The sequence below is a fragment of the Siphateles boraxobius genome, unplaced genomic scaffold (genome assembly GCF_051911475.1).
Source record: "Siphateles boraxobius isolate OS27281-9 unplaced genomic scaffold, OSU_SipBor_1 122, whole genome shotgun sequence".
NCBI classification, from domain to species: Eukaryota; Metazoa; Chordata; class Actinopteri; order Cypriniformes; family Leuciscidae; genus Siphateles; species Siphateles boraxobius.
This window is the reverse complement of record NW_027508725.1, coordinates 79749-96205: the sequence shown is the minus strand read 5'-3', so window position 1 is coordinate 96205 and position 16457 is coordinate 79749. Positions and strand designations below refer to the sequence as shown.

At 35.8% G+C, this 16457-nt stretch overlaps 1 protein-coding gene across 1 annotated transcript; it reads left to right on the top strand.

Moving 5' to 3' along the window:
* Positions 1-710: 710 nt before the first annotated feature.
* ifngr1l (interferon gamma receptor 1-like) lies at positions 711-14374 on the top strand. Its single transcript, XM_077224100.1, has 7 exons — positions 711-1108; positions 7682-7799; positions 8039-8220; positions 9448-9581; positions 9669-9840; positions 11111-11232; positions 12475-14374. Exons 1-7 carry the CDS (start codon positions 1039-1041, stop codon positions 12796-12798), a joined length of 1122 nt encoding a protein of 373 aa, XP_077080215.1. The 5' UTR covers positions 711-1038; the 3' UTR covers positions 12799-14374.
* Positions 14375-16457: the final 2083 nt, after the last annotated feature.

Below are 16457 nucleotides of genomic sequence, written 5' to 3'. Positions count from 1 at the left end.
GGAAAGAATCGATAAAAAGAAAAGAAAAACAAGGAACTCTTCTTTTTCCCCACACCTGCCCCTGAGGAGGACTGTGCATGCCACTGAACTTGAACAACCTGAAACATGATTTCTTTATTGCTTGTAGGCTACTTCGCTTATTGTGAACTTTAACTTGTAGCCTATACTTTTGCTGTAATAATAAGCGTATTTATTAGAATACAAAATAACATGGGTCAGACAAAAAACAACAACAATACAAATAGCCTACACAAAATGTAAACGTTCTGAAAACAACATTTTGTGAGTAAAAACAAGGTTAGGAAAATGTTGTAGCCTACTAACATTATTGTAACCTTTTAACATATTCACGACAAGAAAACTGGAAACATTGTAAATTGCTGTTCCCACATCATTTTTAATAAAATCCATATGGCTATGTGATAACATGATGCCACACTATTCATTACATAAACTGTTAAATAAACTGTTGAAACCTTTTTATTTTTCAGTGGAGATGATATTTTGTAGTCAACTTGACTTTCAAAAATAACAGAGACACAAAACATTCTGACAGTTAACCCTGGTCTCAGTACATAATAGCCTATGCCTATCTATATGCATATCTATATGAGTAACATCGAAACTGTAAGCTGGTACCATACATTCAGGTAAGCTCTACTTTCATGAGTTTTTTGTTTTGTTTTTTGTAGCTTGGGGCCTGATAAGGTGGAAAGCACCGTATTTTATTCCACCGGGTTGCCAGAACACACTTAACACGAAAAGCTTTAAAAATACATATCATGTCAGCAGTAGCCTATTCAAATATTAGAAAACATATTTACCGATCAAATAATGAAAATAACGCATACAGTGTATAATGGATTAACGGGAAACACGTCACCTCTTTACTGTGTCAGGGTAGATGAATATTTGGCAACCCAGAGTGAGTCCAGTCGAGACAGCGCAAGATCTGTACGCTACCATACGAATGTTCTTCGGGTTTCGGAAGCACATCTGAAGTCGGCCTGAGAGTTTGTGGAAAACCGGTTTGCGACAATGTTAAAGCACCCTGTATTCCAGTTTGGGGTGTTTTACGCCTTATTGTGTCAATGTGCCTTTGGTTTTGGTGAGTATCATATTGCTAAAGCTGCTTGTGCTAACGATGTCTATCTATCTCTGTTTATGAGCGCGTGCGTACATTAATGTGAAGTAACGTTAGCCTATTCGCGTACAGAAATATTCAGTAAATAATCTATACAGTATTTTTTAAATAATCGCCGCTTGAGTGTGTTTGAGCTGTGTATTATTGTTCAAATGCGTGGATCATTTCTGGTAACAGACCTGTGGTTCCCATATTATATAATTTCCCAAATCTGGGAAATAAAACGTTAATTGTTATATTTGTGGTTTCCCTGCCTGAAAATGCATTCTCGTCTGGGCTGTTTTTGAGCTCAATCTTTACTTTAAAAAATAGCCAATTAGCGTCAATTAAACTATAAAATATCTTAAGATTCAGAATAGTTCATATTTTGTTGTTTAAAAAAATAATTATAGACGTGTGCTATAAAAGCGAGTGTTTTTATGTAGACTTAATGTTCTCCTTCATATTTTTTGTTATTCAGTAGGTTATGGCATAAGGGAGTGTGGTCGAGGGACTTTATTTGTAATGTAAGTTAGCCAATAATGAAAATGTTCCTCATGCTCACCAAGAACAAAGACTGTATTGCTGTTTGCTACTGTTCTAACGGAACTTTATGCTTAACAAAAGTTTACATCGCCACATTACACTGATCATTTGGGAGGCGTTTTCTTATATTAATAGGTTATAAATATTAATATATTGAGGCCGCTGCCTACAACTCTTTTGTAATAGGGCATATAGCAGGGGTATTCAATGTGTATGTGGGTATGTATGTGTATATTTATAATAACTGTGTCATCTGCAGCTCTTCCTTTGACATTTTTGCCTCTAGATACAAATATTAGAGTGGATATATAGACAAAAGATCATTATCATAAATGACCTTAAACGCTTGTGGTGTAAACCACTCCGTTATTTCGACATGTATCCTGCTCACTTTAACTACAGTAAAATGGTGCTACAGTTATCATGGTGTGTTGCGGTCTTGTTGGAATTGAATATGCCTGGCCTATAGCTTTCTGGTAAACCAGCCAAAACACAATTTTATTATTTTTCCTGTATATTACCCTAAAGCTTCCACTAAGAAAAATAGTCCATTACAACGTACAAATCAACCTAGCAACAAGACAAACACTGCAATGCATTAGCGTAATAATACGGTAGTCCTGATGTTCATTCACTGTGATTATTGATGAGGCGCAGGATGGCATCAGTTGCTTTTGTACGAAACGAGAGCAAGTCTGCAATCAGTTAGACATCATATAGCACCAGTACAGATACCCGGAGATACAGCATTCCCATGGATTACAGTAAATATTAGGGAGTATCTGACAGCTGAATGCCAGGACGGACCCGTCTGAATCAAGAACTCCAGAGAGCTGTGTAATAAGATAAGTGCTTCTGTTGAAAAAAAAACACAATTCCCAGAGAGCACGTGTCTTATATAAAGAGCAGTTCGTCTGAAAAGAATGTAAACAAGTCTAGTCATGTCAAGCCACCTTTATTTACAATACAGATTATTTCAAAGCATCAGGACAGTGATCACAGGAAAATATTGCAGCAAAGTTTGTTTTGTCAGTTCAGTTCTCATATAATGGTGTCAATGCGGGCAGATCAATAATAATAAAATCTAATAAACGTCTTTAAAAAGTCAGTTTTACATGCATTCTCAACCTTAATCATCTTTAAGACATTTTCTAAAAATTAAATTAAATTCTACAACTAAATTCCTGAGAGCAACATTAATTGTAAGCGATCCATTAGTCCGAGAAGTTGTTGGCATGCAAGCGAGGACAGTGCAGGCCGTCCAGCAGGATTGACGTAATGGAGGACAGACATAAAAATCTGCAGTGCTGTGTTGTTATATATTGTAACGTATTATTATAATCAGGCTTTGAAATTGAACACTCGCCAACCCCCCAAATGCGGGTAATAATTAACTGTGGCGGGTAACACTGTCAAACACTGGCCAATTTGGTGGGTTACTCTTTATGTTTACTCACTTTGCTGGGAAAGTTCGTGTAGCCAAATCTGTGCAGATATAGCGCAAATACTCGTGAGTCATCATGATATTAAATACAGCGCATTGCACAGAATCTGCTCAATTTCTAGCTTAGCCTACTACTTGAACACACACGTCACTACACAACAAATAACGGCGCGCTTGTTCTTTTGTATTGAAGCAATAGCGAAGATTAATAAGCATACAAAAGACATTGTTATTTTCAAATATCCTAGATTTTTTTGATCTTCTCTGTACTGCATTGATCTGTCCACATACAACACATTTGGTGATGAGGATGAAAGAGGAAGAGAGGAGATGCGGGATGATAGGATTTTGTGAATAAAAAGTGAATGTATGGAATGCAAATGATATATAAAGCTTTCTTTTTTACTTTTCTTTTCTTTTTTTTTCTTTTTTTTGGCTAGTAGAAGTTCTGAATGGCCGGTAACCTAAAAAATTAGTTGCCAAATTGGCTGGTGAGTGAAAAAGTTAATTTCAAACCCTGATTATAATGTAATTATTATATTATTATTATTATTTTTACATAATTTGCCCAACTTAAAGGTGGGCAAGCGATATTTGAAAAACGCTGTTTGGAAGTTAGCAGACCGACAGACACACAAACAAACAACAACAAACGTGGCAAGAGCTTTATGTTCTTATGTTTTTTTTAAGGGAGGACAATGCTTAACCTAATTAAACGCTTTGAGTTCATTTTCTGGGCTCTTCAATTTTTCTATACAATAGCATGCTTTACTAGTATGATGTTTACGGAGTTTGGTCTTTTAATAACACTGTCGTAGTACATTAAGCCACGTTAAGCGTTATAGAATGACCCCTAACAACCAAACTCTTGCTTGTAATTACTATTGTGTACTGTAATATTTTTTTTTTGTGCTTCCTTGTCATTGGTTCATCATCTGCGCTTTATTTTCCGTGAAGCATTATTCTGTTGCGCTTCTATGATAAACAGACATCCACTCTCATCCACGACTCGAGCAGGGCGTTTAGGAATGGAGTAGGGACGCACCGATATGAACATTTTGGCCGATAACGATAACCGATAATTAGTTATATTTGAAAACCGATAACCAATATATTGTCCGAAAAATCGAAATCCAAATTTTTTATATAATTTTTGAGAGCCTGATTACAAAATAAAAGTTCCAAGCATACAATTAAAATGTTTTAATGATAATTTTATGTAGAGCCGATATGAAAGAATTTCCTTTTTGATTCCAATTATATTTCAAGCGTTTCAAAGCCATCATGGTGAACAGAGCGCATCTGCTGTGTCTCAGCTGAAGGAAATAATACATTATTTATCGGCTTTAATATAAATGATCGTCTCTATCAGGCCGATAACATTATAAATGAACATATATCGTGCATCGCTAGATTGGAGGATGAGTTTTGGAAGAGAGTGGTGTGTTTGTTTGAGTTGATTTCAGTTATCAACATTGTCCAACAGTGTGTTTGAAATATCCCTTACCCCACCTTTAATTGAATTCAAGGAAGTTTTTTTTTAATCCCTGTGTCCAAAATGCTTCCGGAAATGAGGCTCTTGGCAGTTAGTCTGTCGCCTCTCTTTATGTAGGACGACTTGTAAATGTGTAAATGCTTTATGTTTATGATTCATGAGCTTCTGCAAGGTTGAGTTTTATTTGTTCAGTGGTGGAGTCAGTTATTATTGATTATCTAGTTGTTACTATATACAATAGATTAAATATTAAACATAAATAACATATGCAAGTTATGGTAACAAAGCTGTAGTTTTAATATTTTATATATAACTTATATATTAATAAATATAGCTGTGGTCATCACCTAAACTTGTGCTTAACAGACCTATAGGCCATAGCTATAGGCTACAATGTATTGTTGACTATTGCCACAAATACACCCGTGCGACTTACGACTGGTTTTATGATCCAGGGTCACATTTGATAACTTTAATTTCTGTAGTATTTCTTAGTTGAATATACTGTATACTTGTATACCTGAAAAACTTAAAGCCGTGTTTATTTCATATCTCTCTTTGTCGTTTTGCATTTATTTGTGCCGTTGTTTGAGATTTGTTTATTTGCTTATTTGTTCTTCTCATTTTATTACTTTGCCTTTTACTTTATTTATATCATATATATATTTGAATGTACCTAGCCTATAGCTAATTATGTTTATCTGAAGATAGAATAATCTATATATGTATAATCTAACTGTTAGTTTAAAGTTTTTAAAGTTTGACATGCAGGTACTTGCATTTCTCTGGCCTTTATGAGCATCTCATGTCTTGCGGACAGATTTCCCCTTACGTTTCACTTAGCACTAGTTATTATCAGGTATTATATTTCTATTGAACTCAATAGTGTTGGTTTGCAGTGCGTCTCAGATGACTGTAGTTTGGCTTTAGGACTCAAACTTTTGTTTGTATGATTGCTTGTGTTTGCGTGAGAATCTTTCTCTCATTTCTCTCTTTCGCTCTTTCACTTCCTTCCTGTTGTTCTTTTCATTCCTTCGTTTCTATGTCTTGTATTTCTTTCTCAATTCTTGTTCGCACCAATGTGCCAGTCAGTCAGCTGATGTCTTGGCCGGAGTTTGCTGTTGAATGTACAGTATGGGTGCTATATAACCTGGCACAGACTTTGGTTTTATTTTCACACTTGTGTCACAGTAAAACCACAGCTAGGTCTCATGTGAGCGGGTGTGAAAATGTCACTCATCACACGTGGTTACAGCGCAAATCAGTGTGGCCTTTAGCATTGTTCGACTGCGACGCTGCTTCTCTGGAAAATCGTAAGACGAAATAATCAGCGAACAAACACGCAAAACGCAAAACAGGCTTTTACACGCCTACTGCTGATTTACAATCCCTGCACCCACGGCTGGCACAAAGAAAACCCTTTCATTTTGGCCAAAAGAATAATGTTGAGGAACAAAATAAAAAGTACAAAGCTGGCATGTGATCTCGGTTCTGTTGCAAGGCTATATATATATATATGTAGCCTATATATTTCCCATTGAAATACTCTCACATCAAAACAAAACTGTTAGTAAGCACGGTTAACAGCACTAAACTTCCTCTTAAGTGCAAAAACTGCTTTCTGCCTTCTAAATTTCACTTCTCTTTAACAAAGTTTTCTCAAACACGTTTACAAGTCTGATTTTTTTTTATTAGGTTGATTTTCATTGATAATTTGGCAACTTTTTCCTCAAAATTGCTCTTCAGAAACCGCATTATGAGCTTTGCTCAACTGTCTCACAGTCGAAATATGTCCAGATTATGTTAACATTACTTGCTGTTATGTTATGTTCGTATGGTTTAAAAGTTAAAATTACAATAAAACCAGCTCATTCCACTGTTTATAAAGAAAAAAAGTAAAGAAGACATTGTTGTTTGCACTATTGAGTGGTGTAACATTTCATAGTCTAACATCAATGATCTCCCAGATGTGGCTTTGTGGTTTTTTTAATCTACTAATTTTTCTGAGCATTTTTATCTACTCTAATGGCTTAAATTTCCTTCAATTCAGAGTAATCGTCATAACCAATGTTGTCACTCAGTTTACTATGTGAAAACGTAGTTAAAATGATTGCGTCCTAGCACCTAATCTACCAGGAGTGTTTCTAATGTTTCTACTCTCGAGTGTGTTTTACATCTTAATATTGTGCAAGAGAAGTATTTCCTGTGACTCTCAGCCACTTCCTCAGATCATCATGACCCGATTAACTGAAATAGCATGCAAAAAAAACAAACATGTACTTGTCTCAGTTTATACAATGCCAATAACCGATCTAACAACACAAATGGAAGGATTGGAGTTATATATCCTGATGAAATATAAAAATAGCTTATTCCAGTCTAAACTGGTTTACTGATCTTAGCTGGTGTCCTACTCAAGTTTAGACTGGTCTGGTTTGCTGGTTTTAGAGGGTATTGATTGAAAGATTCCTGTTTCCATGTGCATGCTGGATACTGGATACCTTTCCTTGTGACCCGGCAGGTTTTTATTATCCGTGCATAAACTCTTAAAGTGACAGCGGTCTAATATTCCTGCTACCAGTTATATGGGGCAATTTGATGAAATTGAGATTTATACGTCACCCGAAAGCTTGGTTGCCGTTGGGTGAGATTTGTTTATTTGCTTATTTGTTCTCATTTTATTACTTTGCCTTTTACTTTATTTTGCATTAAAGAAAAGTCGATTTTTCTACTGTCATTTGAAAGAAAATCGGTATTTTCTGGTCACACTTAAAAAAAAATTCAGAATCGAGTAAAAAATTGCAATCAGTGCATCTTTAATTATTGAAATATATGTTTGAAAAGATATTTGAATATAGCCCTAACTTATATTTGTCTGCTAAACTCATTTCAAACACTTAAGCATCATATCATGTGAATCAAACTTTAAAACCTTTTATCAAGGAGATGACGTCTGTCTGAAAAATGGCTCAACATTTCAACACCTGTTATGCAATACTGGAAGAAATTATTGTGATCATGAGTTTGCAATGGTGTCTAAATCTGAATCTAACCGGCGTTTGTTTTTCTCCAGTTCCTTCTGCAACAAACGTCAGTGTTGTTTGTCACAACTTTGTGAATGTGCTTTACTGGAACTACAGTAATCCAGCTGAACAGCTGAGGTTCAGTGTACTGGTCGAACCTTATGAAAGGTACGTGTGTGTGTGTGTGTGTGTGTGTGTGTGTGTGTGTGTGTGTGTGTGTGTGTGTGTGTGTGTGTGTGTGTGTGTGTGTGTGTGTGTGTGTGTGTGTGTTTGTGTGTGTGTTTGTGTGTGTGTTTGTGTGTGTGTGTGTGTGTGTGTGTGTGTCAAGCGCAGCAGACGAAAACAATTTCACAAAATCATGTGACATTTCCTAAGCACAAGACACTCATTTTCTCATTTCTCTGCAGTAATTCCCAAACCCTCGGCACTTCCCAGATGCACCTTGATATCAGCAACTACAGCAACAAAGCGTCTGATAATTATGTTGTGGATGTGACGGCACATGTTGGACAAGAGAACTCTGAAAGGGCCTCCATTAAATTCACATACAGCAAAGACTTCTATGATGAGAAAACGCATAAATATAAATGTAAGTTATCTGAGTATAACTTAATTATGTTTTTTTACAGTGAAATTATGGTTTGCAAGGCACTAATGATGAAATACTTGATGGTTTACTATAGCCTACTTGTATAAGTATAAAACATCCGCAATTTATTCATCACAAAACGGACATTCAATTCTTTTATTGGTCTTTTGATTATTTTTAAGTGTGCTATAGTTTTAGTCAACTTTAAGCTTAAATATCTCTGAAAATCTTGATTGATGAAATGTTTAACTGACAGTGATGATGAAGGGTGTAACGACCATACTATTGCGATACTTTAAAATGTTAACACCAATGTACTGCTGATTTAAATGCTAGATTTGGATTTTTAAGGAATGGACTTGAATAGGCTTGGACCTGGTCATGGTCCCTAATTCACATGATATTCATGATTCTGAAGTTGAAAATACAGACTTATGTTAGAAACACATGCTTGACTCTGTCCCTGACTACATATAAATAACGTAGGCCCGTTTTACTGGTAAAATCAGTCACTAAAACCAGGATGTCCCATCTCTTACTCTATTAATGCACTTAAATGACAAGACGAAACCCTGAATTTTCATAATACTAAAACTACAAACGTGATATGGTGATTTAAACGATGTCTGTGCTTTGACTTTGAGTGCCGCTCTTCAATGATCAAGGCAGTCAATCACAGGTCTAATCGCAAAACGATTAATCCCAGACTTAAAAGTTAGTTCATCCAAAAAATTTAAAGTCTGTCTGCATTTACTCCCATGTCGTTCTTGCGCGCACACATACACTTGAACGTCCGTATGACAGTATGTGTTTTGATCAGTAAATCTGTTCATCATAATAAGCAAACTCTATATCACAGTTCATATAGTTCACATCACAATTCATATTTTCGCATTTTGATATCGCGATATTCGTTAGACCCCTAGTGATGACGTCATTAATACTGACTTGATTAGTTCTTTTAGTACCGCATTAGTTTAACCATATATCATATTTCTTTTACACACAACCAAAGCCTAAAATATAAACTTCCCTATAACTTTAACTCTATCTTTTTGCTGCCTTGCGAGGCACAGATCTTTCCCTTCTGGAAATGTGAATATTTAGATGCCATTTTAGTGTTGCTATCAATCTTCCTTAGTCTCTTGCTAGATTCAAGATTTGAATTGAATCGTTTTTTTCCTCGATATTTTGACTGTTATAAACAATATTGTGCTTTTTCCCCAGGCTCTTTGGACTTCCCAGCTGTAAATACGTCTGTCCACAAAGATGTGATTGATGTGTCTTTTTGGCACCCTTCCTTATTATATGAGCAGGCTATTCAGAACGAGGAATTCAAGTACACTATCACATATGATCAGGTCGGAAATGCAGTCAAAAAACATTGAAAGAGGTGTAATCGCAAAGACTTTCTTTTCTGAAATCACTATTCTATTCTCCGTCTTCAGGAAACGTTTTCAGACTCGTGTTTTGATGATGAGGAGCTGTGCATTGCCAAAATCCCCTTTAACCTAAGTCTGGCCGGACAGTGTGTCGAGCTGAAGCTTGAAGGGAAGATCGCTGCTATTCCTACACACACCTCCAGAAACGTCTGTGTCCCTCGGCTGACGCCACACACTGGTAAAATGCTACAGATATTGAGATTTCTTGTTTGCACAAGATAAAGCACACACATGAGCTGTGTTTGAAATCACTTTATCTCCTCACTGACTCTTCCATGTCATATAAGTCACTACATGAGAAAGAGTGAGTGAAAGTTAGTGTAAAGGGATGCACCGGTATGAACATTTCGCCCAATAACGATAATTCTTTATATTTTGAAAGCTGATAACCGATATATTGGCCGATAAATCTAAATCTAAATTTTATATATTTTTTGAGAGCCTGATTACAAAAACAAAAGTCTCACCATCCCAAGCACACAATTATAATTTTATGTAGCCGATATGACAGATTTGCGCTGCACAGGTTGGACTTTACTTTATTTTCTTTTTTGAAGTGATTCCAATCATATTTCAAGCAACTCAAAACCATCACGTTGAACAGTTCGCATCTGAAGTGTCTCAGCTGAAGGAAATTATCCATTTATCGGCTTTAATATATCAGCCAAATTTTCCTAATGCGCCGATAACGATAACATTAAAAATGAGCATATATCGGCTGATACCGATATGGTGGCTGATCCTAGAATATGGACACTGATGTCAAATTCATGCAATAGAGACGACTGTGAAACACTTTAATCACAAACGGTTTGTGAAATGCATGAGGTGCATTCTGGGATTGAGTGAGTGCACTGCATAATCTCCACTATGGTTTCAGTCACCACTAATATTGCACTAGGGAATAGTCAAGTCACCTTTATTTATATAGCACTTTTTACAATACAAGGGTATTATATGTTTTATAATGTTTTTTTGTTGTACATGTTTTTTTTGTTGTAACATATTTTAAAGGTCAATAATTTCATTTTTGTGCCACTAACGGCACCAAATCTTTATTATATGTAAAATATTGTAATATTTGTAAAAAAAAAAAAATATATCATTATTAAATTTAGTATTAAGTATGCTTCCTCCTAAAATACATTGGTTTGGCCAAATTTTAGCACCTTGTGTATTACTGGTGGAAAATCCCATAATGCATTGCAACAAACTCGGGGGAATAAATCCAAGGTGTTGGCCAAAGCAAGATAAATGCTGCTAAACATTTTTTTTTTTGCGTTATCTGCCCGAGCAATGGCAGGGTGGAGGAGCGCTTCAACTTATTTGAGAACTTGTGTTGTTTTTTCCAGTTTTGTCTGATGCTGATAGTGGAACTTCACATTAAGCTTATGAGAATGTCAGTATTTTATGAGTATATGGCTTCATTGAAATGCTCTTTTCTGTAGACCACACAGGATTAATCATGCTTTTGGTGGGAGGAGGGTTCGTGTTGCTCTCCATTATCGCAGGCGTTGTGTGGGTCCTCACCAAGAAGTGGTCCAAAATCCCCAAACTTCCTGAAGCTTTGGTTGGTGTCTTTGAGTCATTTCACTTTCTATTTCTGTTTTTTACATCTGACATTATGGTTTATGCATATTTCACCTAAAATGGTGTATTTAACCCTCATGGTGGTCCAAACCTGTATGCGTTTTTGTCCTCTCTGGGACACTTTTGTTGTTGTTGTTGTTAAAGAATATAATTTTAGTAAGCCACATAAACACTATAAAGTTTCAGGAGTTCAACTGCATTTAAAAATGGCGATGAATCCCCTAAAGTATAATCTCGTGTCTGTGCGGAACATGGCTTGTCCTGAAATTGCAATGATTCACATTTTGTTAAGCAAAACAACATTCTGGCTTGTTTGCTATCCACTATTTTTGAAGTAACATTACAGCAACACTAAACCACTGTCTACAGAGGCATTGTGTTGTATGCAAGGCTTCTTCACAGAGCGCAGTGTTGCCATGTCCACTTATTATAAGCATTATTTTTGAGCTTGGCTAAAGCTAACAAGTTTATGGAGCTATTAAAAGTGTGTAGATGGAGGTCGTGTTATTTTGCTCTTATCTCAGTATAAAGCATTTTGGATTTATTTTGGTTTATTATATGGGTTAGGGTTAGCTCTTTCCCACCGCACTTACAGAAGAGAGAAAAATCTCTGTTGCATATTTAAATACGTCATTACATTAACCACTAGTTGTTCACATCATAATATCATGTATTCATAACAATGATAGTAAAGAGAAAGACATCTCAAGTAGCTTTTCCACAAGCTGAGGTAAATACTAATATATAGAAGGTGCACAGTGTCACTAAACACCATCATGGTAACACACACGACAGTAACATAATGCAATAAACATTCATTTAACAGCATAAGATTTAATTTAAAACCCTAATATGCATAACTGATCCCAAAAAACTAAGAAATGAACTATTATCAAAATGAAAAACTGTACATTTAAAAGTATTTTACTGTAACATTAAATGAAATGTAAGGTATTTTCCCCATATAAAAACAGAATTTAACAGATTACTGTATTTTTTTACTGTAACAATTACTTTTTTTTTTTTTTTTAACAGTGCATGTGTGGAACGGTATGAAGATCAGTAAATTATGAGTTTAAAATGTTCACATGAAATGTTCCTTTAGGGCTTTTATGCAGCAGTGTTTTGTATTTGTGACGTGTCTAGTGACTTCCCGCTGACTCCGTGATGTCAGTACTATCAGCAGCGCCAATATTAACCATTTGCTCTTTTCCATACGCAGCGGAGCTTTATTTCCAGCCAAACTACTACAGTACACCATTCCCCATCCAACTGCTCTACCTTTTCTCCAACGGGACACAGACCACTACTGACTGAAGCCAGCTATGGATCTTCCCCCATCTCTGTAGAAGAGAAGAAGTGCGAAACAACCACTGACCTTGGCAACACAGAAGAGGATGAACCTGAGGTTCCTGAAGAGGACGATGAAGAATTCACCGACTTCGGCCAGTCGTCTGACTATAACAGTCCCAAATGTCTGCATGAAATGAGTCCTGAGGACTTTGCTCAGGGATACGGCCCACGGCCACCGATTCTTCAGGCCTGAACGTGTGTAAGAATTACACAGAAAGATGGTCTATTCACGCCAAGTCATTTAATGAAATCATCATATGGTCCAATAGCAATTTCACACACCCATCCAGCAGGATCAGGTTGTGCTTACTGTAAGGAGATGCAGTGTGATGAAACTACATCGCTCCCATTAAAACCATCAAAGCTGTGTGTAAGGCAGCCAGTGTGACGTCAGTGCAGATCTTTTGTTGTGGTGATCATAGTTTAGATGGGGTGTAACGGGTGCATTGCCAGTGGGAACTTTTACATGCACACACAACTCCTAAAAATTAGCTTATTGAAAAAACCTGTGGTTGCATTCAAACCAATAACCTGGCAATGCAGGTACACCACACTCACAGGAGTTTAAAATATCCAGTTATTCCCCAGTAGTGACGTCAAAATGCAATAATTTGTGTAAATGGACTATGTCCTGTCAGAAAATTACCAGAACAAATACCAGATTGCAAATATGATGCTTCATCATTCAACCAAAAGTTGTATTCCTATTCGACAACATCAGAACGCATCTTACACACTCCTGTTCGTCAGATGATCTGACAAAGCCTCTCTTTTGTGTGTGTGTGCTTATGAGCCATAACTTTACTCTATTATTCTTGATTTTGTCATGAAACGCATGTATAGATCATAGCATATATTTACATCCAAGGCACTTGAAGTTCTGGATCCAGTCCCGCTGTAGTTTTCACGTTGCAGAACTTGTTTCTCAGAGGCTTTTCCAGGACTATAACTTTGCCAAGCTGAATATCTCACTTGTTTGTGTCGATATATGTACATTTTTATGCTGATGCTTAATCTTTTACCTATGTAAATTCTTTGCTGCCATAACACCATATTCATGTGTCTAATAATAACTATAACAGGCTCCATTTAATATCTGCCAAAAGCTTCTCTGTAGTTGTACTTTTCTCCGGCTGAAAAGACATTATGCAGGTTGTATAAATGAAATCTAAAGCATTACTCTGAATGCCTCCAGCAAACATTTCATGATGTAGTTGTGATGTCACTTTTTGGTATTTAGAAAAAGTGGCAAAATGTAATTAAGGGAAAAAAAACATGTGGTATGTTTTTTTTGTGTTTTTTTTGGACACTATGCACTTTTCATGATTTTCCCCAAATTGTCTTGTAATTTTAAAGCTTTATTCTCTTTGAAAAGTAAAGCAAATTCTGCACTCAATTAAGATGCATCAAGAACATTCGTGGCTCTACTTTGTCCAGAGAAGATGGCAATAAAAAGTTGGCTAGTTAGCCCCAAAAATGACAATCCCGTTCCTTACTAACCATTCAAAATATTATCATTCACATTTATGCATTTGCAGAACCTTTTATCTGATGTCACATACAATGAATTCAAGGCATACAGTTGATCAGTATTGGTATTTCCAGGAAATTGCACTTATGGCCTTGCTGTTGCTAGTGCCATACTTGTATAGTTTGATGATTTTGTGTGTGTCAATTTCATGCATATGTTTTAACTGATGTCTGTATATAATATTTGTTTGCAAGTTGCAAGACATTTTAATTACAGTAATAAACCAAGTGACTGACTACTTCTTTGCTTCAGCTGTTGAAACTCTTACGCCTACTGTACATTTTGGAGGAGAATTGGGCCTTTAGCTCATATATGCATTTAATATACAGTATACTACATAATATACTGTAAGAAATTATAGTCCGCCCTGACCCAGATTCCACCTCAAGATCGGTGTTTGTTCCTGCTCACACCCCAAAGATGGCTAATTTATTATAGAGAAAGTGTTGAAATATTTGATCTATTCTATAGAAAACAATTGTTTGAGTATTATAAAAGCCAGATGTGTTTTTGAGGCCTTATGGCCTATGTGACTGTGACTACAAAGGTCAAGATGAGAAGTTTGTGCAGCCACTGAGCAGTGTTTGCATTGACAGGGATTTTTAAGTAAATGACAAGTGACTGTAAGAATAAGAGCATTGTTAAGAGGTGTCATGTGGACGTTTCTTGCCTCTGAGAGTTGATAGTCCTTGGAGAATGTTACGTTCAGCCTGTGAGAGAGAGTTGACCATCAATTGGCAGAACGCCAAGTTAGAGAGAAAAGCAAAAGATGTAGAACTTAATGCTGGGAATCTTACCAGACGTTATGTCACTTGATTATTGCAAAATAACATAAGAAAAATGTTTAATAATTACATCTTGGCCAAATGAAGATTCGGGTGTTCTGCAGGCATCTCGGCTTTGTTGCTTTGTTCAATAAAGTTGAGCTTGAGCTTTATTTGCATGAAGATGATTTTTCTCCACAACAAAAGTCAACAGGCTGATCACATCCTGAGCAAATGGGCATAAATTGAAGAATGGGGGCAGGAGAGGGACCTTGAGGAACATCTCGGACAACTTCATTAACATACAGACCGCAGCTGTTAAAGCAGGAGCAACTTCATTTACATTACGGGTGTTAAACTGTAACAGGATAAAGGGGTTGAGTTTTGGATGTTCAGGGTTTATTCCGACACAGTTAGAGATCTTCAATGTCCTCTATCAAAATCAAAATACCCTATATCAAATAAAACAGTCAAATATCAGACAACAGCGGTATATGATTTTAGACAAATGAATAAATTATTGTTCCTCAATGCTCTGTACTGAAATTGAGTCGTTTATGTGAGACTATAATATCTTCCTCAATACAATTTTATCATTTTGCTGATAAGGTTTTTCTTTGAAACTATTATAAAAATATTTAACTATGTCTTAATGTAAACCAAAAATGTATAAATACTCATAAATAGTATTGTGGGTAAAACATTACAAGTAACCTGAGTAAAGTTACATAATCAGACTACTTTTTTCAAGTATCTAGTAATGCATTTCATTTAAGTTTACAATAACATATTTGAGTTACTATTTCAAATAAGTAACGCTAGTTACTTTGTTTTCCCATGTATTGACTGACAGATGTTGAGAGATATCGTAAGTAGAGGTGTTGTGTGTGAATATGATAGGTATTGTAGTTCTAGAATAATTGTGTGCATACATTTATTCATCTCACCTGCAAAAAAAAAAAAAAAAAACCAGATTCAGTATTCCTCAAATTTAATAAAAACAGTGAAATGCAAACTCAGAATATTACACAACCTGCAATAATTAAATGTTAAATAACACAAATATACTGTATTTAATCTCACTTTATTAACCAATGTCTTCGCTACTGACCTTCGATGATCCACTTCAACCATACTAATAAAAAAATGACTTCAGAGAAACATCACATATGCTGATGCAAAAGTGTCCTGTTCTTCTCCGAGCCAGAATGCAGCTCTGCTCATCCATCTACTGTACAGCTGTGAATTAGCATTTTTATTCAGCCTGAGGCTTATTCATTTCACTTTTGGTAAAAGTCTTTTACTTCTTTCACTTTTTTCGTTTCTTATTAAAACACAATCAAGCCCAGCTCAGGTGAGAAAAAGTAATACAAAAGTAACGTAAGTCATTACTTTCCATAAAAAGTAACGTAATTAGTTACTTTTTTAGGGAGTAACGCATTATACATTACTTTAAAAGTAACTTTCCCCAACACTGATAATAACAGTATTGTGAACAAGCTAAATTTTGTACTTTGAATAAAATATTACACTATTTAAAGTGCTTATATACTGCAG

What these genes read in the sequence shown, in the direction of transcription:
- ifngr1l (XM_077224100.1), top strand. Translation starts at nt 1,039, where the DNA reads ATGTTAAAGCACCCTGTATTCCAGTTTGGGGTGTTTTACGCCTTATTG. An exon ending in TCAATGTGCCTTTGGTTTTG is followed by an intron (nt 1,109 to 7,681) that starts GTGAGTATCATA and finishes GTTTTTCTCCAG; the next exon opens with TTCCTTCTGCAACAAACGTC. An exon ending in CCAAACTTCCTGAAGCTTTG is followed by an intron (nt 11,233 to 12,474) that starts GTTGGTGTCTTT and finishes TTCCATACGCAG; the next exon opens with CGGAGCTTTATTTCCAGCCA.